This window comes from Gadus chalcogrammus, chromosome 20 (assembly GCF_026213295.1).
Source record: "Gadus chalcogrammus isolate NIFS_2021 chromosome 20, NIFS_Gcha_1.0, whole genome shotgun sequence".
In the NCBI taxonomy this organism is placed as follows: Eukaryota; Metazoa; Chordata; class Actinopteri; order Gadiformes; family Gadidae; genus Gadus; species Gadus chalcogrammus.
In genome coordinates, this window is record NC_079431.1 from 7059144 (window position 1) to 7082331 (window position 23188).

At 40.2% G+C, this 23188-nt stretch overlaps 4 protein-coding genes across 4 annotated transcripts in view; 2 read left to right on the top strand and 2 right to left on the bottom strand.

The window, feature by feature from the left end:
• The window catches only part of ube2f (ubiquitin-conjugating enzyme E2F (putative)), a 41121-nt gene extending 34687 nt beyond the window's left edge, over positions 1-6434 (bottom strand). The window contains exons 1-3 of the mRNA XM_056579486.1: positions 6215-6434; positions 3542-3740; positions 967-996 (exon numbers count right to left, since the gene is read on the bottom strand). Coding sequence (XP_056435461.1) covers positions 967-996; positions 3542-3656 — 145 coding nt within the window. The 5' untranslated portion in view covers positions 3657-3740; positions 6215-6434. The remainder of the gene's footprint in view (positions 1-966; positions 997-3541; positions 3741-6214) is intronic.
• A 727-nt stretch (positions 6435-7161) lies between these two features.
• LOC130373412 (putative methyltransferase DDB_G0268948) lies at positions 7162-11719 on the bottom strand. Its single transcript, XM_056579879.1, has 7 exons — positions 11431-11719; positions 11130-11299; positions 10304-10455; positions 9874-10090; positions 8602-8705; positions 8004-8141; positions 7162-7882 (listed from the first exon to the last, which is right to left on the bottom strand). The coding sequence occupies exons 2-7, from the start codon at positions 11238-11240 to the stop codon at positions 7786-7788; spliced, it is 819 nt and encodes a 272-aa protein (XP_056435854.1). The 5' UTR covers positions 11241-11299; positions 11431-11719; the 3' UTR covers positions 7162-7785.
• Positions 11720-17528: 5809 nt separating this feature from the next.
• Positions 17529-19767, top strand: LOC130373732 (olfactory receptor 51L1-like). Its single transcript, XM_056580359.1, has 2 exons — positions 17529-18915; positions 19710-19767. The coding sequence occupies exons 1-2, from the start codon at positions 18011-18013 to the stop codon at positions 19765-19767; spliced, it is 963 nt and encodes a 320-aa protein (XP_056436334.1). The 5' UTR covers positions 17529-18010.
• Positions 19768-21397: 1630 nt separating this feature from the next.
• Positions 21398-22431, top strand: LOC130373733 (olfactory receptor 142-like). The gene has a single exon (XM_056580360.1). The coding sequence runs from the start codon at positions 21424-21426 to the stop codon at positions 22429-22431; it is 1008 nt and encodes a 335-aa protein (XP_056436335.1). The 5' UTR covers positions 21398-21423.
• Positions 22432-23188: the final 757 nt, after the last annotated feature.

Here is a 23188-nt window from a genome sequence, read left to right on the forward strand (position 1 = left end):
ACACAATAAGAGTGGTAGAAATGTTAAGGCATTATGTACAGTCCAACAAAAAAGGGGTATATGTCTGTCAAGTCCTGATTAAAACAGGAAATACATTTCAGGGCCGTTGAGTCATCACGAATTGCTGTCATTGTAGATGAATGTCATGTCTCGATCTGACCTTTTAGTGCAGCGTACAAAACCCAGTCACGGCCTGTGTGCATATGCAAACTCAAAACCAGATCACGCAAAACCATATTTTGACTTCAATTAGTATTCTTCACCGCAGGCTCCTTGATCCATGGAGCAGAGCTACGACAGAGAGAAGTTTGTGATGCAAGTTTTTCTGGTCTTGTAACATTTCCTCTGCATAGATCTTAAAAAATGTTGCAGCATGTAGTGTCACGCAGAAGAAGTGTATAATAATTCCCGGGAGTATCTTGTCGCAAATGTTTCGAAGTCTCCTCACATTGGTGATGCCAACACAATTATCTTTCCAGTGAAACCATATAGCTGGACACGTTTTTATATCCGTTTAGCAGACGCCTTTGCCCAGGAGCGACCTCAGCTGAGTTCAGATTCAGAGTTCAGGCCAACATGGCCTCAAAGAGCAGGCAGGGTTAGGGCCTCTTGCCGACACGCACAGGGTGTGGCGATTGGGGATCGAACCCAGTACCTTTTATTGGATATTTAGTATATTGTATCATTATATTGCAAACTTTATATTGCTTATTAGCTAAATAAGCCGTACATAATACCATAAGCTATCAAACAACAATAAGCGACTTCGCACACAGCAAGTCCAATAAGCAACGTGTGTAAAGCTATGAGGACAGACCCCCGAGCCATGAGGATTCGCATTCATGATTAAAACATAAGGTGATGGAAGATGATGGAAGACCAACTGATCCTCCTTAGAGAGGCCTCTGTCTGCCTGGGTTAATTGAGCGCGTGATTCAGAAGGTAACAGGTCCTAGGTTTACTTACTGGGGAGGTGTCCTTCCAGATCGGCCACTTCTGTTGAGAGAGAAGAAGAGAGGATGATTAATAAAGTGCGGCTGGGTGAAATCCAGGAAAATATATTCAAATTACATTTACAAAAGGGACAAGACAAGGCACTGGACGGATTGGGGACTGCTGGCTCTTGGGTGCAGGAGTTTTAATTGGATTTTAGTTTGAAAAACATTTGACCATGTTCATAAAAACAGCCCCGTTCCTCTTTCAACAGAGACAATATAGGGTAATGATGTTATGGATGAGGTGCATGCTCCTTTCCCCTGGTTTGTTTGAATGCTTGGTCACATTATGTTCAGTAAGCGTAGACGTTCAATGACAAACCAAGAAAAAAGAAACATAGAGAACACCAAAAGCAGGCTTTAAATTAGGATGAACATCTTTACTTCCATCGGTTGATCTGACACAGCGTTTAGGTTGGGCCACTACAAAGAGAGATTATGTAATTTGTGGCCAGGAGGATGAGGGTGAGCCAATGAATGTTCAGCCCACTTGATTTTGTAGTTTCCTTTGATGTTTACAAGTCTTCCCCTTTCTTAGTTTGTTTGTGTATAAATAAATTCAGCTGGAAACAAGATCCTCTTTCTGCATACAAGAGTTGAATGGATTTGGTTTCTTTATCAAGTAAGAGTCTCGATGCACTACACACTTCTCTTCCGCCATCTTGTGGTCTGCTTTGGTATGACTCTTGAAGCTATATTTATTATTATAGGAAAAATAAGACAGTGTTTTTTTCACAGTAGCCCAAAGGCTAGCGGGCAGCAACGAGAAGGCTATATGAATACAAGAAAAATACATCGAGTGAAATAAAGATAAGTATAGAAAAAAATACAAAAGGGTCAGAAGACGGGTAGGAAAAAGTCATGAAACTATGAATGTTGAGGAGTGTACTGCTGAAGTTGCCTGAAGGTTATATTCTTTCGAGAATAACATTTCTACCCTCCTTCTAACTCCTTTTTCCCTATTCATTTGAATGGCACAGATTGATCTCCTCTCCAACCTCAACCCGAAGTCTTCTGAAAGATTGAGATTCAGTTGGGTAAGGTTGGAAAATAATGACAGGATCCAAACAGTAGGGCTTCATCTGGAAGCTCCCTTTATCTACTGAGTACAATAGGGTGTTTCTTTGCTCTTGAGAGGCCCTTCGTCTTAAGGAGATGGGTCACAGAGATGGAAACCGCATAGAGATTGATCACTATCTGTTGTATGTCCGGAATTGGGGTTGGGTTTTTCTTGTCCAAATCGTGTGTGGATATTAAACTATAAACAAGCACAGCTGATAAAGCATAAGACTGAATACTCCCCATACAGCACTGTGTAAAAAGTTGGCTTGGGTTCAATATACATTAAAGCACTAATAAAGCCATACTAGTAATAAAAACATTGACAGTTGAGTTTCCTTTGAAATTATTCCATTTGGAATTCAAACCCCAACTGAACAATTTCAGTTATAAAATTGTTCATAACAGCAATACGTTGAAAACAGAACAGAAAACAACCAGAGAGCTGAGTAAGTGGTTTCAGTTCCCCGAAGCTCAGCCTGAACATCCAGTCTTTCCTTAACGTGCACAAATTAAACCAGGAGCACCATGGAGAGGACGACTTCAGCTCTTTAACATAATGTGATCCCCAGGAGAATAATTTGCTCCTGGGGATCTAAACAGCCTAAACACCTGGTCAATTTACCCTTATATGTGCTCAACAGGGAGAGCTCACATTCCCCAACGTTGACACAAGCGTTCACCCTCGCAAACTGAAGCTCGCTATTTTTGTTTAACTTGGACTGCGCCATTGGACGCAGCGTCACACGATGGATAATTGTTATGGCAGCGTTTCCCAACCCAACGCAAAAGCCCAGGGAACGCTGATTGAACCTGACGCTTGGCGGCTGTCATGGTGACATCATTGGATTCAAATCAAAGGAAGAAAGTTGACAAGCCGAAAGAAAACTGGCGAGAAAGAGCCGGAGAACCCCAAAGAGACAGACAGGAAGGGGCCTTTGAAATATATGACTGGGTCAAGGATAGGTGGATGAGAAAAGAGAAGCAGAGAGGACGAGTGAGACTGACTGAGAGGACAAGAGAAAAGAGGAGAGTGAGGGAGGCACAGAGAGGAGGAGAGACAAAGACAGGCTTGATGGAAGGCATGGTTACTGTCACAAACAGTTGTCTTTCAGACACACACACCAGTACATTTGAGTGCCTGGTGTTAAAAAAAAAAAACAGGTTGAGAAACAATAGTGACCAAGACAATGTCCGCGCTTTGTTCTAGCCAGGTCTCAGGCATTCATGCTTATATTCATCGCTCCTTTAAACTAAGTGTTCACTGGCTAGTATGCATATGCGTTAATACAATTTTATTTCTAATTAAGTAATCAAAACATTTGTACTACAGTATGTTAAATCGACTGCCAATTTTCATTCTTATAGTTTGACTGGATTTGCCTGGCACTCCATTACACCTCGATTAAACAGTTCATAAAGCACAGCAGTTTGTGTGTGCGTGAGTGAGTGAGAGCGTGCGTTTGTGCGTGCCCGTCGGTGCGTACCTTTGGTGAGCAGGCGGTCTCTGATGGAGACCCTGTGCGTGGAGTCAGAGGTGGCGGAGGCCCGGCTGGGCTTGCCTCCGTCCTCCCTCTTCAGCTTACTGGCCAGGGTCAGCATGGCTCCAACCGCCTGGTGTTCTCCCCTGGTCCTGTCCTGGTCTGGCCCGGCACCACGCTACCTGCCCCGCCTGCGCTCCCAGTCCTGCAGTCACACCACAAAGACCATTAGCTGGGGTGTGGTCCAATTTATAATTAGCCTTAAATCCAATGGAAGATGGATGCATACCGTTACATGTATAGGACATACAATGTAGCATATACTGGTGATCACTTATAACTAATGGTCAACAAATATGTCGTTTTGATCATGTAGAATGATATGCCGCCTTCAATAATATACTGTCTACCTTCATCAATGTTTACATTTATTTCATCTGCATTTCTATATTCCGTTAAACAGTTCAGCAATGCCTTCTGAATGTAATCCTGCATTTATTACTATTAGGTATTTGTAAGACGCTGTTATTCAAAGGGATTCACAGTGCATTCAGATACACGTCATCAGTAGGGGTCGGGACATCTTGGCTGGAAGTTAATTATCCTATCCACTATAAACTATCCTGCTAAACCAGAATATATTTGTAATGGTATGTAACGTGAAGGCAGGAACACTATTTCAGTCTCTCATACAGTTTTCATATATTACACACCCATGCAATATGAATGTCTTCACCGAGCTAACCTGAATTACAAGACAATTCATAACTACAGCATAACTAAGTGCTTGTCATCTCTTGGGTGAGGCAATTTAAATCAGGCTGTTTGAATGGAGAGTGAGGGACGTAAGGTCCTAGAAAGCGGCAGGTTAAATTTGAATGTGCTATGGATAAAATCAAGGTTATTTGCAACAAGCTAGCATATACAAATGAACAACACAGATCAGTGTATATATTGGTATAGAAAGGGGTGTTGCACTATTATCCTTTATTCCTACGGTCAAGGGCTGTCTTCTAGTTAAATATCTCATAATGCAATGACACAGAAAATAGACAGGAATAATTTTTGCAATTGTAGCCGAAAAGGCCAGAGACTAACCAAATTCTAGGGATTGATAATATACAATCTTAAAAAGAACCACAATACCAGTCAAACAATGTTGCATAAGTCATCATGACGTAGATAGCAGTTAAGCAGTGCGTGTCCTTTTGTTGAAATCTTTAAGGAATGGGAAATCTTCAACAAACTACTATTAGTAGTACTACAATAAGGCCTATACTGCCTTAATGAAGAGGAATCACCCAAAAAATAAAATACAGGTTAAACAGTCACAGCCCGACACATTTCGTTTTTGCATGCATAATAAAAAAAGATCTGCTTAGTTTGACATTGATTTTTTAAACAATTTTGTTTGAATAATAAAAGTTTATGCATTTTTTTATTCTAAGTGAATTTGAGGGCTAGTACATTGGAGGGCAAGTATTTTGGAGGGCTAGTAAACTGGAGGGCTAGTATACTGGACTAGCTCATTTGGTTGGCATCAGTTTGGGGGAGGGAAAGGGGGGAGGGTGTCGCATGTCAGTGTTCATAAAATGTGTGTCACCGAGACCAACTCACTCCCACCTGCCTCAGATGTCAATCAGACTGCTGCACTATGAAGGTGATCATGTTGTATATTACGTTTTTCGTAAAGGGATTTTAACATTATACGTTTCAGCAATGCATTAAACTGATCAATATTGTTTATTGCTAAAACAATTGTATACAGTATGCTAAATGTCCTACAACCATTTTACAGCCCCAACTATTCCAAAACGAGCTACTTGACTTTAGCTATTTATTAACAGGTTATGGATTTATTTTCCAAACACTTCCTCATAAAATAACCATGTAATCAGACCTAATGGTTAAGTCAACAGACATTCCACAAATAAGTTAACGTCTTATTTTGCCATATCTTGGCACACGACGAAAGTGTCATATTACGTTTAATAAGGTTTTTGTATATTCCAACACATTTAACCAGTTTCAAATTAACAACATAGATTCTGCTTTTAAACTGACCCTTTGAGGTGGGTCCAAAATTAAATAACCATATCTCCATCGAGGGGAAACAGCAGAAACAGACGAAGCCATAAGGCGTGTCTGGTATGATGTCAGAAAAGATAAGGATCGTGGCAAATTAGAACCAAGGTTCAACATTAGAACCAAGGAATCAAGTTTGTGCTGAAGTTCAAGGCAACTGTAACTATCTGCCAATCTGTTGGAGAGAAGTAACATAATATAAAGCCCTGTGTTTCAATGTGTACGATATATATATCAAACATATTTTCATTTTGATGGGGCTAATTGTATTATGTTTTGTTGTATGCTATCGTTGTCTTGTCCAGGTATCTCTTGTAAAACATTATGTTTACTCTCAGTTAGATTAACCAGGTTAAAAGTTCAATAAAATATACCTAACGTAACGTAACAGCCTTATCAAGTTACCTGTTTCCAATGTGTCAAATAATGTTTTCCTCTGTCTCGGGTTTTACTGTATTGTTGTGTGGTCTGCTGCTGCTGAATAGATGTGTAATCGATATAAGACTAACCCGGTTGAATAAAAAAAATGGAAAAATAAAAGATAAGGAATACATATTTATAAAGACCTAATGCTGTGGCCAGTGAGTGTTTTACCTTTCAGAAGCAGCGCTCCTCTCTACACCATAATCATCTAAAATCTTGAGGTCAGGGACTGGAAGGTTCAAATAGGCTCTTCAAACAGCAAAACCGGTGGAAAATAGTATGATATATGTACTAAAAGATAGATCAAATATCAATAAACATGAAATTAACTGTCAGTCACAACTTCAGTCCGGTGTCAGAGACAGCGGAAGTTAAGTGTTTAGTCCGTCCGGTATTGTTGTCCGGGAAGACACCAAAGAAGAACACTAGGGTTCTGCAGCACTTATTTTTTATTTTGTATACACTTAACTAAGTTACGATAATACGACAGTTATTTATTGACTCCAGAAGATTAAAAAAATACTGGTATTAATATATATGAAATGCATGTGTTTGTAAAGTAAGGTTGGGTCATTGTAACATTAATAACTACGATGTCGGTTTTTTTACTCTGCATGTTTCTTTTACTAATCTATTATTTTATTTTATTTTATTGTATGAAAATATTTCTACGTGAACCAGTTTGAGTCTGCTTCATGTAGGAAAAGTGCTATATAAATAAAGTTGCCTTGCCTCACCTTGCCTTGACGAGAGAGGAAGTGTGAAATTGATTTTCCATTGGAATCGGTAGATGGTCTATCTGACTTTGTCGACAGTGATGATGGGCTCAATGAATAGCCTAACACATAATGGAGTGCATATTCAGACGCTCGATGTTAGAGCCCCTCAATGATATTGTAAGAATGATTCTGAGAAGTATCCCAAATGTGTGTTTTTTTTACAAAAAAAAAGCCTCTATAATAATTAGTTTCTCAAATATGGCCAAAATGGACTCAGTAATTAGTGCATCCGAGTTTTCAAACACTGACCTCTAGTGCTCAAACAGGGCTTTGCAAGAAATACAATAACAATAATACAAAAATAAAAAATACCAGCAGTTCTAACTACTATAATAGTAAGGAATACAAGTGTTTTTGTCTTTGCGACACCATAACTGATATTGTTCCAAGATGTTCATGGATTTGAGTTTCTCAACGTTCATTTAATGAATTTATTTAATCATTAAAACTCAATCCTTCACCCTGATACAAATTAAATAATCGTCAGTCAATAAGTACAATTGTGAAAGCTTTGAGTAAGTGGGCGTTATTTCAGATATTCAGACATTAACACATCACTGTATTTCAGCAAATATATTTTGAATAAGGTACATTCCGCCTTGCTAGTTCAATCCCCAGCTCCTCCTAGCTGATTGTTGATGTGTCCCTGAGCGAGACACTTAACCCTAACTGCTCCTGACGAGCTGGCTGTCGCCTTGCATGGTTAAAAAAAAAAAATTGCTGCTAAATGCCCTAATTGTAATTTGTGAATTGATACACACTTAAAGAAAGAAGAGTACCCACTAAGGATGTATACTGCAGAGCACTTCCTTTCACTTGGCATCACTTCAATCAAGCATTAAGACGTAGCCTAACATGACACAATGTACAGGATACACGATTCATTCTAAGCATGCGATGGAGGATTAGTGTGTTCAAATCCGTAGAAGAAGTAGAAGCAACAGTCCTTCTGCCGTTGAGCGCTCAGTCTTCAGCTGGTTTGCAAGCGAGAACATAGAAGTACTTCACATCCACAACGACCTCTGTGTCTGGAGAGGTCACCTTCATGGCCGACATCAACCTGAGACACATTGTGAAATAGTCGTCATTCTGCTCCTATAACTGTGTTACAAAACTAAAAAACATATTTTTGCCTTTCATGTTGAAGGTGCATCTAAACATGTGTGTTGGTGTGTGTGTACCTGTTGGTGGTCTGGTCGGACAGCCTGCGAGCCTCTACAGGATCCTTCTTGAGGAGCGTTTGGTAGCTGGAGAAAGACTCCACCATCCCGATGAAGCCAGACAGGGGTACTGTCTTACTATCACGCAAACAATCATGCCTGGAACACAAAACAAGCCCGCCCTTTCAGATCACTATTGTCAAATCACGTTGATGACTCTGTACCCACGATCCGGTCATCCTATCCTTTATTAAATTATGATTAGGAATTTATTTTGCTATGGTAAAGTACAGTTTTGTGTGTTTCCTGTCATTTATGTACGGTTTCAGTAATGTTTGCTTTGGTCATTGTTTAGTAATTATTCATGAAATTATTTGTCATTATGGGCAGACATTGTTCGTTTGAAACAGTTGAAAAACAGAAAAATAGCGTTATTCATTCAAAATGTGGCAAAAACACTGTTTTCATTAGACTAGGTTACAGTATATTTATCTTTAATGCTACAGTACTACAACAGTACTGTCTTCTCTCGAAATGGTGTATGTATGACCAATAAAAAAACTCACGATGCATTCTGATGTACAAGGCGTATACTGAGATCATTGGTGGGCAGACTCACCACTCCTTGTCTGGATACGGGATGGCCTCGTAGCTTTCTTTGTAGAGTGGTTTAGATGTGGTTCCCAGATGAGCACTGACATGTTTCCGCAGAGCTACATAGAACTACACAAACCAGCCTGGTATGAGATAGGGAGTGCTTGATACCATCGCATTTCTGTCGGTTATTTTGCAAATTGTTTCAGTTTTGTTGTTTTGGCTGTTGCTTTGTTGGGAAATAGTTAGAGGAGGTTTCTAGGTCCACAGATTTAACCAACCACAAATGCAAAGTCCTCATCCTCATCGTCATCCGCTTATCCGGGGTCGGGTCGCGGGGGGAGCAGCTCAAGCAGGGGGCCCCAGACTTCCCTTTACCGGGCCACATTGACCAGCTCTGACGGGGGGATCCCGAGGCGTTCCCAGGCCAGTGTTGAAATAATCTCTCCACCTAGTCCTGGGTCTTCCCCGAGGTCTCCTCCCCACTGGACGTGCCTGAAACACCTCCCAAGGGAGGCGCCCATGGGCATCCTTGCCAGATGCCCGAACCACCTCAGCTGACCCCTTTCTAAGTAAAGGAGCAGCGGCTCTCATCAGAGTTCCTCAGGGATGGCTGAGCTTCTCACCCTATCCCAAGGGAGACGCCAGCCACCCTTCTGAGAAAACTCATCTCGGCCGCTTGTACCCACGATCTCGTCCTTTCGGTCATCTGCCAACCCTCATGACCATAGGTGAGGATAGGAACGAAGATCGACCGGTAGATCGAGAGCTTTGCCTTGCGGCTCAGCTCTCTTTTCGTAACAACGGTGCGGTAAAGCGAACGCAATACCGCCCCCGCTGCTCCGATTCTCCGGCCAATCTCACGCTCCATAGTACCCGCACTCGCGAACAAGACCCGAGGTACTTGAACTCCTTCACAAATGCAAAGTGAACCTGCAAATCTGGTTTACTAGGTTTCAGTTTTCGGGAGAATGTTCTGAAAATGGATATAACCTTAAATACTAGTAATAAGTAGATGTAGCACATGTCCTTCAGTTGTAGTTTTTCCTGTCAGTAGTTACTGTTTACCTTTCTCATGCTGTGAGTGTGTGACCAACCTGTGACTTCTGGCCCAGGAACCACCAAATACTTTTTGTCATTGTCATTGCCAAAAAGTGGCAATCCCCCTGCCTACAAAAAAACCTAGTGATCAAATAAAAGACAGTACGTGTATACGTATATCGTTTGTGGCCAGTTCGTGACCCCTGCTGCTATACCCACTAATGGGTCTGGAACTCATCTATCCTGCCGTGGTCACCTCTTCGCAGATGGCGTTCAGGGTGTCCGAGCAGCAACCCTCCCGGTTCAGCTCCATGTTCAGGGTGTAGTTGAGCAGCGCCAGGCAGCCGCGGGGCTTCAGAACCCGGTGGGCCTCCTGGAGGAAGCGGGGGCGGTCGAACCAGTGGAAGGCAGACATGGCGGTCACCAGATCCACTGAGCCGCTGGGCGTGGGCAGGTCCTCGGCCGTGCTCACCCTGGATAGAGCGGGGTAGGGTTAAAGTTTGAACCATCAGATTGTGGATGGAGGACAGGGCAAAGGTCATGCATTTGATGTTTTTTATGCGTGTGACTTTTGTATGAACAGGTTAACCCCCGATCACTTCTAGGCCAATTTTAATTTAATTGAATTGTCAAAAAATACACATATTCTTATGTCCTGATTTAGTGAATTCATAATTCACACTTACTTGTATGTGACATTTGGCACGGCCATGGCCATTTCTATCTGGGCGGGGCTAATGTCTGTCGCGACCACAGACGCAAAGTGCTTGGCCAATAGGACACTGCCCTGGCCTGAGCCACACCCCACATCCAAAGCCAAGTCAAAGGGCCGCCCTTTCTGAGGACACAGAGGACACAGCCATGCATGTTAAACGGCCTGCTAACGAGAGCCCTGTAAATAGAACATTCTAGAAGGCAGAGTGCACAGGTCTCTAATGCTGCGGGAATCATTAACCTGACTCTGTATTCCATGCCACTTGCCAATTGTCTGCCAAATGTCCTATATCTATTCATGCATTCCGTCATGGATGCATTATTTTATTATACTGCTTCTTAATTGGGGAGGGATGAAGGGTGGCAGCGGAGAGGAAGGGGAAGTCTTTTTGGTTGTTTAGTTTAAAACTCTGGCTTTTTTTCCGCTCTATCTCGTTACAGCTCTGGAACTTTGCCTACAGCAGCTTTAAGGCACGATTGATAAAGATATGTTAGTCAACTATAACCATGCAGACTTTAGGAATGTTGACCTATATTGTGCAGAACCACACACCTCCCCCCAACACACACAAACACAACCACACACACACTCAGCAGCCTATGTTAACAACTTTAGGTGTGAAATGGACTTTATAAATGCAGTTATTTATTATTATTAATGTTATGTCTCCATCTAACTCTCCCATCAAAACATCAACTATAATATTTTCGCAAGCTGTTACCCAATGTGGATTGAGTTATGCAATGTTTGTTGTACAGTAATTATTGACTCCAATCCAACTTCCAGATCCCTCCTACCTTCTTCTCCACAAAGTCCACCACCTTCTGTATGAGATGATCCGGGGGCGATACCCTGAACTTCAGGTACTCCTCAGCATGCTGCTTTCCCTCAAACAGACGGTAGGTCATGCTAGATCTCCTTCTTCACGACACGGCACAAGAGATATCTCACCCTGTTCTTTGTATGTCTAGGGAATACAGAAAGTTCCTGAAAGTTACTGTCTTATACAGTTTAGTAAATGCACTTTCATCCAATCTGAACAACTATGACAAATGTTAGGGGATTTGCATTACAAGAGTGAAGGAATCTATACTCTACCTCACACACTCGGCCTCTCTCCTTCACTCTCTAATTCCCTCTCTCTCCCTCTAACAGGAAAACAATAGGGGGCTCCGATGGGGCCGGAGCATGTGACTCAGACAGAAGCAAACTGTGTTGAAGGTCTGCTTTCATCTACGCTATCAAGACTTTGTCTCAGCAAAAAACTTTTGATCAAACAGCTCGGCCTGGATGTTCTTGTAATGACAATCAAGTCAATTTCAAAATGCAGTGGCATAAACTACACCCATAATAATTTCTTAGGTCAAAATGTCCAAATCATTCAAACTCGCCCACTATGGGTTTGAATATCAATCTGCTCCCACGCACCACCCAGTGGGCAGCTCAGGGGTCACCACTGGATGTTACATGGGAGGAGATCGTCACCCGGGACAATAATTGGCCACAAACCTGCTAGAAAAACCCAGAACAGAGTTCAATGATTATTTTGTTTCCATTTAAATGTCTACTCATCGAATGAAGTTCAATAAGTAATGAATAACATTCTGTAGTGTTGAGTTAGGGCTAAAGGTTACATGGATGAAACATTGACATGATAAGTGCAGAAGGCTTGAGTTGAATCAGAAAGCTTTTTGTTAGAGACAATGTAAAAGGGCCTCAGTGTGAGGCCTGGACAGAGAACACTTTCTAGGCCAGCAGGTCATCTAACTGTATTTTTTATTGTTATAAAAGTATCATCTTACCTCTCTGAATGAAACTTTGAAGACAAAGAGAGCAAAGAGACAGAGAGAGCAGGGAAAATAACAAACTTTACAGCATTTCTGTTTTTTTGGGTGCTCAGTGGAACACTAGTCTTAATCCTACAATTTGAGTCTTAAAAACACAGATCCTACTACATAATCTTGAATTGAGGTGGTGGACAAAGTATGTGAAGTTTTATAATCGTACATTTTTGCTGAGAAACAACGCAAATGGAGCGTTAACGTTGCCTTACATTTGAAGGGTGACACAAGCAAGCACTAGAATCAAATTGTTTAACCCATTGAGTCTCGTTTTAACAGGACACCTCAAAAATATTCAAACTGATATCACAAACTGACATCACAAACTGAAGACACTTAAACACATACAGACACAATAGCAGTGATTGTCATCATTTAGGGTTGGATGTAAGACTGTAGAAATACTCCACGTGTGGTACCAGCTCTGTGAGAGCTGACTTGTAAAACACAGGGCTTTATTCAGCTAATACTGCAATATATTGTTATGCTTAAAGTCAGTGAATGTTGTTTGAGGCAAATAAGTAGACACATAAGTACACACAGTAGAGAGATGTTTAATAGCGGGGGAAAGGGTTTTAAACTATGAATATATGTTTTGAAGTTTGTGTGTGTGTGTGTGTGTGTGTGTGTGTGTGAGTGTGTGTGTGTGTGTGTGTGTGTGTGTGTGTGTGTGTGTGTGTGTGTGTGTGTGTGTGTGTGTGTGTGTGTGTGTGTGTGTGTATTGAATCTTTACAAAACGGTGTCTGTTTGCAGCATCATGTGAAAGAGGTACAATTTTCACATAAAGTATATTATTAATACATTGATTTAATTATTTTATACTGCCCTCTCTCTTACAGCTCAATTTTGCTCAGTTCTGGTAATCATTTCGGGAACATTTGATAGTGAATTTCCGAAATGTCTTAACTGGCTAGCTGTTCATTACCAACCAAACCGATGCATTTGTACTTTGTACTCCTCGGTACTACACAATTATGTGGTATTTATCTATTTGTAATGTATTGTATTTATTATATTCTCTGAGCTGAGGCAGAAAAGCCCATTTCAGACCAAGGCAGGACAATACTAGAACACATTCTACTCTATTCTACTGAACAGTATCTTTAGAGGCCCCCCACCTCATGTCGGATGCGAGTGAGCTGGTCTCCACACTGTGCGAGGTGGACGTTGTCGTGGTCGAAGCCCAGCTGAGCCATGCAGCCGCTGGGCCTCAGCACCCACCTGGCCTCCGTCAGGAAGAGCTTCTTCTGGAGCCTCCGCGGTCCCAAGCCTTAGTGGTGGAAGAAACCAGTGGTCGGTTTGTTCCCGAAACGATTACCAGACCTGAGCAAAACTGAACTGTAAGAGAGAGGGCAGTATAAAATAACTTAAATCAATGTATTAATAATATACTTTATGTGAAAATTGTGCCTATTTCACATGATGCTGCATACAGACACCGTTTTGTAAAGATTCAATACACACACACACACACACACACACAGACACACACACACACACACACACACACACACACACACACACACACACACACACACACACACAGACACACACACACACACACACACACACACACACACACAGTCTCCATTTTGACATATAGGGCCCTATCTTGCATCCGGCGCAATTTACTTAATTGCAACTGGCGCAGAGCGTTCTTTTCCCTCCTGCGCCACGCGTCGGTAAATTAGGGAATTATCCGGCTCGGCGAAAGGAGGAGGTGTGATCTGGCGCAAACGTTTCCTGGTGCTATTTTGCCGTTTCAGAAAACACTTGCGCCACAAACCAGGAAATACCTGGTTTAAAGTCATTGGCGCGTTGTTCAGGTGCTATTTTAAGGGCGCATGCATAATGTTGCTTGTGCACCTCGCGCATACACTTCTCTCATCTACCTAGCCACACATTCTTGGTAAATTATTTGGGAAATAACAGCTGATACAGCGGTAATAAGTTGTACTTTTAAATCAATGCATCTGCAAACACCGTACAGCAAACACATATTTTCTTGACACAGAAATCATTTACATGCCCATAACTTTTAGGATTTATGAGTATTTGATCGTGAGAAAACATTGTTTAACCGCGAGTGAGTGTTAAAAAGAAAGAATGAATGAGGGCGCGAGCGTGTGTATGTGTAACACACGCACGCCCGCGTGCGTGTGTGCGTCCATCTGTTTAAACAGACGCCAACTAAACACGTAACGCATAATACAGTCCATGGCAATATATATTAACGGGGGATGGACGCATGCATATTAGGAACACAAGTCGATAACGATAATGCATACAATAATGATAAGAAACGATGTTTATAATGAATTGCGTGTATCATTAAATATAACCACAGTTACCGCATGTTATCATATACATTTTCTTTGCCGAAATGTATTTGAGGACTCTGAAGTTTTTGAAGTTGTGGAAGAAAACCTTATTCCATGTGTGAAATAGGCCATATTATTTGGCCATAAACTGAGCCATTTCAAGTTTGAAATTCATGTGCATCTGTCTCATCGGAGACTGCAGACGCGCTGTCAAAATATCAACTCGTCAGATTCAAATGCGCTCATGGCTCTTAAAGGGGATGGGAGCATTTTTCGCGCCGGTAAACTAGCGACATCGCCGTAGAACCGCCCACAAAGCTACTTGCGCTTGGCGCTTCTCACTTGCGTTTCAGACCGTTAAAATAGGGCCCATAAAGTAGGGTTTCAAATGATGTCACACACATTCCAAGAGACCATCTTAGAGCTTTTTCACCATTATAATAAGAATAATAACAACTTTTTGTACCGTTATTCAAGAATTTTTGGTCAACAAATAGGCCTACCAAAATGGCTTGAACTAAGATGAACAGATAAACTTTATTTTCGATTTTATATTTTATTCATGTAACCCCTAACCCTAACCCTATTTTTATACCATATTACAATTATGTTTGTCTCTGTGTATTTTGTACTTTTATATTGACCAGCATAACTTTTAGTGTGAAAATGTAAAAGACAATAAGCTTTTTCTAATGCTTATTATTTTATGGAACTTAATATCAAATTATTGAAACATTATCAGGGGAAATAATTTATATAAATTCACCAATAGAAACACACATAGTATGGAGTTAACAGTCTTACAACAATAATTTAGATCATGTAAAGTGAAGTAAGGAAGATTACGTGCTTCATGTTGAATAAAGTCCCTTTCTCATCATATCGAGTTTCATCATTCTCTCAACTCTCCCATCATGGGGGACCATTCAGGTATGTTTTGATGGGCAGTTTCCTTCTCTGAGTTTCCCAAGAGCGGGTTTAATTACCCTCCAAGTCGATGAAGCAACCTGTTGACCACTCACACAGCCTGTTTTGCATCCATGTATCCACTTGGTACTTATGGCTGCTTTACCCATCCCTGTGGTCTTCATTAGAGCGATGTAGCTACAAGCCCTTCCCTTTGGCATGACTCTGTGGCGGTCTAGTTCACTTCCATGTCACAGAAATAGACACATTAACAAATCTTAACGTATTATTTGTAAATAAGGGTTTTTATTGTTTTATACCTTTTTGGCCCAAATAAATCCCAGCCAGCCTGGAATCTCTGTTCATCCAGTTCAGGACTAACACATACACGCACGGGCACAAGCACGCACGCACAAACGCACGCACGCACGCACGCACACACACACACGCACACACAGGCCTTAAGCGCCAAAGCCATGGTTTTAACAGACCAGCTCTAAGGAACGCTATTACCCCAGGCATCCCAAGCCCAATATCTAGTGTCATTTTTTTAAAACAAACTAATGAAGACTCATCATTTTACCCAGTGGCCCTCCTTTTTCATTTTCATGTAAAGGATCTTTGGGTTTGTAAAATGCACCAAAATTGTGTTATTGAAGTGAACCTGTTCGTTGGTGTCTCATTAGGGTTTTGTCTGAACACCTCATTAAGGCAGTGACCATAGGTTGTAATTAGTGGTGCTAAATGTGACTATCCCCCTTAAGGTGTGTTCCCTGGAGCCCGTGGGTTATCACGGACAATGGACGCCAGGGATCGCTGAATTGCCCAATCACCAACACCTTACATCACTAACAACTTATTTGTTTGGTGCTTTGGGAATCAATAACCTCTCCAGTGTCTAAAGTGTGTAGAATGGATAAGCGTAGTGGTTCCCAACCTTTTTTTTGGCCTGTAACGCCAACGCGGAAAGTTTTTGGGACTCACCAACAACCTCTTGTTGTTGTGCATTTGTTTCAACACACATAATCCTACCCCAATGAAACTTTGCTGGAAATATCAATGCAATAGATTGACAAAGATTGACAAGCAAGCTAGTTGACCGACTCGTAACGCATCTCCGAATGCACCAGACTCAAGGAGTCGGTATACTTGGACTCAAGCTTCAAATCACTACATTTTCTAACCCTAACAGAGCTTTGGAGATTAAATCTGTGCAAGCCGTTGACCATAATTACCAATAAACATGCAGATTTATACAAACTGCATCTGACGAGACCAACAAACTGTGTTTTTTTATGAGATTGGCTCACAACAGGGTAACTCACACACTGCTTGGGTCCCTAAAAAACAAAGCTGTGACAAGACTACTAGGGAGCTGCGCCTTAACGTCTAAACATTGGCAAAACTATGCCTGCAAGGTGCTATTTGTTTTTTTGTGTTTTTTACCAATTAAAAGAAATGGCAAAAAATCTATCCAGACGGAAGTCAAAGGCTCTTCAGGCAAAGTTGTGCCTCATTAGGAGACACGTGTGAGTGCCAGGTGTCATGACTGTAGGTCAAAGGGGTTAAGAGATATGTTTCTTCAAAGTTAGCGTTTTCAGACGATTGCTATATTGCCACTATTGGGCCAATCAGTGTAAAAAGTGTTTCCGTAGCCTAAAAAATAACAACACGATTTAGTTATTGGTTATTTTTTACATCTTAATATATCTTCTGAACTTAAATATAGTACTCAATGCCATAGTGTAGGTTACCAAAATTATAGCGTCATTAAAAACAAACTCAAGTTGCTTACTTTTTGTGAAATCGAACTGTCTTATAAAATGCACTTTGACGACACAACGAAGAGACATTGATGACAAGAAAGAATGCTACCGCCACGTTGTGTGTGTGTGTGTGTGTGTGGATGTATGGTTCTCCGTCTGGGGAGCAGTTAATGGTGATGGGTGCATTTGAGAAGGTTAAGGCTTGTTTAACTCCATGGTGTGTGGAGTATTTCGTGTTCAACATTGCCGATTATAATGCTCATACTCAAAGTGTTTAAGATATGTCTGTTACAAAGTTACAATGGGGATAAAAAGGGGATATAGGGGTGTTCAAATTCTAGCTGAAATAGGGGGTTCACTTACACTTTTAAGTAAAATAAGCCCAAAGAATTAGTTATGGATATAATTATATATATCCATATAATTATGGATGTGAATATTAAATATTATCAAGAGTGTGACGTTGATGATGATGACGTCAACCCCATCCAACAAAAAAAAGAAGACATTGGGCTTCTGTTATAAATTCATACTGTAGTTCGACTACATCAAGCAAAGTTACTACTGCCTCTTAGCCAGACCAACACCACATACAATCGGCTAAAGTCTACCAACATTTTGATATTCCTTTCCTTACCAATGCAGGTGTGAATAATTCTGAAACTATGTTCCTAACTAACTAAGTCTTTTCATAGTTGTAATCAGTCAACTCTTTCACAGCTACCTTACTAACATCGTCCTACAAAAGACTTGGAAGGATTTGAACTTCACACAAAACATGTGAGGATTCCAGCGTTGAAACATTTTCTTCCCCTGAAGAACTCTCAATCCTTTGGTTGGTCAAATGGAAAATGGTTCCCATCCATTTTATTTTAACCTCACTGCATTTGGAAACATTGGATACTACCGCTATCCAGCGTTTATCTTTTGTTTTCTTCTGTATTCAGTTATTGTGTTCGCTAATGTCATAATCATACTGGTTATCTCAAGAGAGAAATCGCTGCATCAGCCCATGTATATTTTGATTTTGTGTCTCTGCATCAATTCTCTATATGGATCAGCTGGCTTTTTCCCCAGGTTCCTGATAGACCTTCTATCCGACACTCATGCCATTTCCCTTCCGGCTTGTTTCACTCAGATCTTCTTTATTTATTCATATGCAACATTTGAATTGACCATGATGAGTGCCATAGCGTATGATAGGTATGTGGCTGTTTGTCACCCCTTGCATTACCACAACAAGATGACAGCAAACAAGGTGATTACAATTGTAGCCGCAGCGTATATCTATCCCGTATGCGTTCTGTCCCCATCTGCCTGTCTGTCTTTTACAACTCCCCTGTGTGGTAATAATATACCAAAGGTATTCTGCGCAAATTGGCTTGTTTTAAAGCTGTCCTGTGTAACAACTTTTATCAATAACGTGGTTGGACTTTTTCTTTCAGGTACTATATTTGCACCATTACTTTTTGTTGCATATACCTACCTGCGCATTCTTCTTATTTGTAGAAAAGGCACCTCAGAGTCTAGGCTCAAAGTCTTACAGAGCTGCTTGCCACATATAGTTACTTTTGCTAATTTTGCTGTCTCAATGTTTTGTGATGTTGTCCTGAGTCGGTTTAATATAGAAGAATTTAGTCCATTTGCAGCAATAGTTATATCACTTGAGTTTGTTGTGATTCCCCCAATTGTGAACCCTCTTATGTATGGGATTAAGCTACAAGAGATTAAAAAAAATATTCTTAAAATGTTATTTAAAAAATAATATTGTACATAGCCTTTAATAATTACTAGTGGGATACGATACTCAAACAACCTATTGGTATCAGAGTCTTACTGATGACAAAACCCTTATTCAAATATGTCAAAATATTGCTTCATATTATTTGTATGTAGCCTGGTCCTACCAGACCATCGTACTTCATTTCATTTGTAAAGAAGTGAAATGAAAATTGAGTGGAAGTAGGTAGGTGGGCGGTGCCAGGCTAATTTGTATGCATGCATGTTAGACCATTTTTAAAACCAGTTGTGACTGTGGCTTCGGATAGTTTCAGATGTTTTTTTGAATGAGTGGACATTGTGCATTTGCAATTACCACGAAACAGCAATGTTTGATTATGGTTATGCACAATAACGAGAACATCGAATCAAGCCAGAGATAAGCATACGTTATTTTCCTTTGTAAGAATCCATTCGATAATGTTGTCACACTTATAAATGTCATTGGAAAAACAAGCACTATTAGAAGGCCTAACTGTAGGTGCAGCTTTGTCTCAAAGGATGACATTGCATCCAGTTTTGTGAATTACGGCTTCCACTTTCGCGCTCCGCACTTGAACAAAATTATTGTTTGCAATTAGTTCCTAAGACACAAAATGAAAGGAAAATAGGCTCCAGGGTCAAAAACCCAGAAGTTGTCCTTTAAGTCCAACTGTAACAGAAGGCTTTCTGGACGTTGAGGAAGGGTGCATCACTCAATCATTGATCGGAAACAGGGTCTCAGTGATGACTCTGAAGGATGAACCCAAACGATATAGAGGCAGATTATGCCTTACAACAGCAAATATTAACCTAGGTTTTATTGATAGTTTTGGACATTAGATTGGATTTCAATCAATGGACTTGAACATTAACAGTAATAATACCAAAAAAAATTAAGATTGGTACCTGTATATATATGTGTGTCATGCTACAATTTGACCTAAAAAAGAAGTGGACAAACACAAATCTTTGGGGGACGGCACTCTTAAGGTGCATTCACACTAAAAGCGAAGCGAATATTCTACTTGTGTTGCACAAGAAAAAAAAATATTGCGCAAATGATTCAGCATCAGGCATAATTTGAAGAACAAACACACGAATGAGCAGAATCGCGTCATTCGCGCTAGTAGAATTTGACATTGCCTTGACATTCAAGCCATTCGCACCGTTGGCTTGTCTGGCAAAATATATGCTTCTATTCTCATCTTTGCATTGACATTGTATGTATCTGTGCCCGCATTCATCAACAAGTCAGAATCCACACTTTGAACTACTCTTTATTCCAGAGGAAAAAGTCAGTTGTGATTTTGCTATTTTTCGGTAACAGGTATAAACTCAATGGTTTGTGGACTATGAGAAACTGAAGAATATTGCGATCATCATAGACAAATAAAAAATTATTTTGCATTGTATGGCAGTATGTCATCTGTAATCAACTGGAACTCTGTACTGGTATCGTAAGTCAATCCCTCTTGACATTAGGGCCATCAAGCAGGCTGCATGTTCAACGACAACTTGTAACAATCTCAATGAAATTGTTAATATTATACATCATATTATACGTTATGAACGATAATCAAATCATCACAATTTCCAGTTTACTATTCAACTGTCACTTGTTGCACAGTTTAGGCCTGCTATATGAGTATCTTTGTGTGCATAAATAAACACATTTATTCTTTCCATCCAAAATAACGTATAATGTATTTTAATTTGAGATCCACTGAAGTTTAGCTTAGAACAAAGGTGGTCATGTCTCACAGTCATTTAAGTATGTATAATCAACACCGCTATGTGTTTAATTCTGTATCCCTGGGAATGTAAATGGAAGCCAGCTGTTCATACTCACACCAATAAAAAAATAAGTTTAAAGGAACTGCTCTAATGTCCAATACTGTAGGTTTCAATTGTTTCAAGCCTCACCTGTCAGTCACTTTGGATAAAAGCATATGTCAAATGACATCACTGGATATCACTGGGATATGTGGATGAAATGTAACCTTATGCTGCCTATGCCTCACAAAAATGCTGACAAATCAACTGACATGTTAAAAAGTTTATTGCAGCAACAGTGTGCATAGCATTTTCTGTTGTTGAATACACCTGGCAAAAAATTCTTGCTAGTAAATGCTATGAAGAGGCTCTTGTAGAAGGTATTGTCTATTATTGGATGGCCAATGCTACCCTGCTTTTCAAGACAGAGGCCTACGAGGTCAACCCACAGACATACATAAAGAGTGACCAAAGCATTGATTTATACAAATAAATGAATTATGAATATACAAGGCTTCCGCATTTATACAAATATGTATAACATATTATCATGTTGACTAATCAACATAAACCATAGAGGTGTTTTTGAGCCTGTCCTCTCCAGGCCCCATCATGGATCCGCCCCTGCCAGTGGGACTGTGTTCGGCATAGTGTGCGAGAGTCAGATTAACTAATATTACTGCCGGCCACAGGGGAAACATTAAACTCTTACATAATGACTGCATGAGTTTGAAAGCACCAACGACACCTGACTCACAGTGGAGGACTGAAGAGGAGGCTACTGTAGATCATGTCATGATCATGGATAACACTTCTTACATAACAATGTTGACACTTTCAGGGTTGAGCGGGGAGACCACCAACAGAATGGTTATTTTCTCCCTCACTCTACTTTGCTACTTTCTGATTCTGATGGTTAACATTTCCCTGGTTCTGACCATCATCTTGGACCACAACCTCCACCAACCCATGTATATCTTTGTGTGTAACCTGTGCCTCAATGCTCTTTATGGAACTGCCGGTTTCTACCCCAAGTTCCTGCTGGACCTGCTCTACTCTCGCCACGTGATCTCGTTTGGGGGTTGTGTGGTGCAGAGTGTGGTCATATATTCCTCAGTTTGCATTGAATATTCTATCCTTGCACTGATGGCCTATGACAGGTATGCTGCAATATGCCGACCACTCGATTATCACTCTCTTATGAAAAAGCAGAACGTCTGTCTGCTTACATGCTCCTCCTGGATTATTCCTTATTTAATGGTACTTGTTGCTCTGATAAAAACATCAACATTGAAATTATGTGGCTCGCACATTGATAAACTCTACTGTGCCAGTTGGTTGATTGTTAAAATTGCTTGTTCTCCTGGTCTGACAAACGCTGTTATGGGTTATATTACCATCATTGTTTATTGTTTTCATTTTGTTTATATTTTTATGTCGTACTTTTATCTGGTCAGAACATGTGTGAAGTCGATTGAAGGTCGAAGAAAGTTCATGCAGACTTGTTTGCCACATTTAGTGATTCTGCTCAATGTGATCGTGGCTGTGTTGTTTGATGTAATGTTTATGCGATTTGGTTCAGCAGATGTGTCGCCAATGATTAAAAATGCATTATCACTCGAGTTTCTTATAATACCTCCTATTGTCAACCCACTAATATATGGTATTATACTTACCAAAATTCGTAATCGAATTAGGTTTATTTTGTTTCACAAGAAAGTTACAAGATAAATGGTTAAGTGGGTACATTTTTAAAGTCTTTTTCAATTAGGTTTCGATTAGGTTAATTTTTGATAACAGGAAAGGTGATTTATGAGTCAAGAATATTAGTCTCATATATTCATTTTTATATTTTACATTTGTTATTTTAAATGAATATTGACAATGGCAAGTTGTAGAAAATATTATTAAAAAATATATTAATTATAATGTCTAATAATCATAACAATATGTATGCTAAATTGTTATCAGCATTAATTAGCAATATATGTGTGCTAAAAAGCCTTCCTAGGATTTTCTATATATTATACGCTGTATATATTGGTGAACCATGGGAATGGGTCAACAGGTATAAAAAAAACAAAAAGATTTCCAGATATATAAATGTAATTGAATTGCTTGATAGTTACATATTGTCTCCATACAACATGGTCTTTTTTTTTTATATCTTTCAATAAAAGAACATGGGTGGGTGGAAATTAAATATTTCAACTTTGAACTACTCTTTATTCCAGAGGAAAAAGTCATGAACAGTTGTGATTTTGCTATTTTTCGGTAACAGGTAGATTCTTAATGGTTTTTGGTCTATGAAAAACCGAAGAATATTGCAATCATCAGAGACAGATTGAAAATGTGTTTGCATTCTATGGCAGTATGTCATCTGTAAACAATTGGAACTCTGTATTAGTATTGTAAGTCAATCCCTCTTGACATCAGGGCCATCAAGCAGTCTGCATGCTCAACTACAATGTGCTACAATCTCAATGAA

What these genes read in the sequence shown, in the direction of transcription:
- LOC130373412 (XM_056579879.1), bottom strand. Translation starts at nt 11,240, where the DNA reads ATGACCTACCGTCTGTTTGAGGGAAAGCAGCATGCTGAGGAGTACCTG. An exon ending in TGAACGCCATCTGCGAAGAG is followed by an intron (nt 8,706 to 9,873) that starts GTGACCACGGCA and finishes TGGTTTGTGTAG; the next exon opens with TTCTATGTAGCTCTGCGGAA. An exon ending in CCGTATCCAGACAAGGAGTG is followed by an intron (nt 8,142 to 8,601) that starts GTGAGTCTGCCC and finishes TTTGTGTTCCAG; the next exon opens with GCATGATTGTTTGCGTGATA.
- LOC130373732 (XM_056580359.1), top strand. Translation starts at nt 18,011, where the DNA reads ATGGAAAATGGTTCCCATCCATTTTATTTTAACCTCACTGCATTTGGA. An exon ending in AAAAAAAATATTCTTAAAAT is followed by an intron (nt 18,916 to 19,709) that starts GTTATTTAAAAA and finishes ATATAGAGGCAG; the next exon opens with ATTATGCCTTACAACAGCAA.
- LOC130373733 (XM_056580360.1), top strand. Translation starts at nt 21,424, where the DNA reads ATGAGTTTGAAAGCACCAACGACACCTGACTCACAGTGGAGGACTGAA.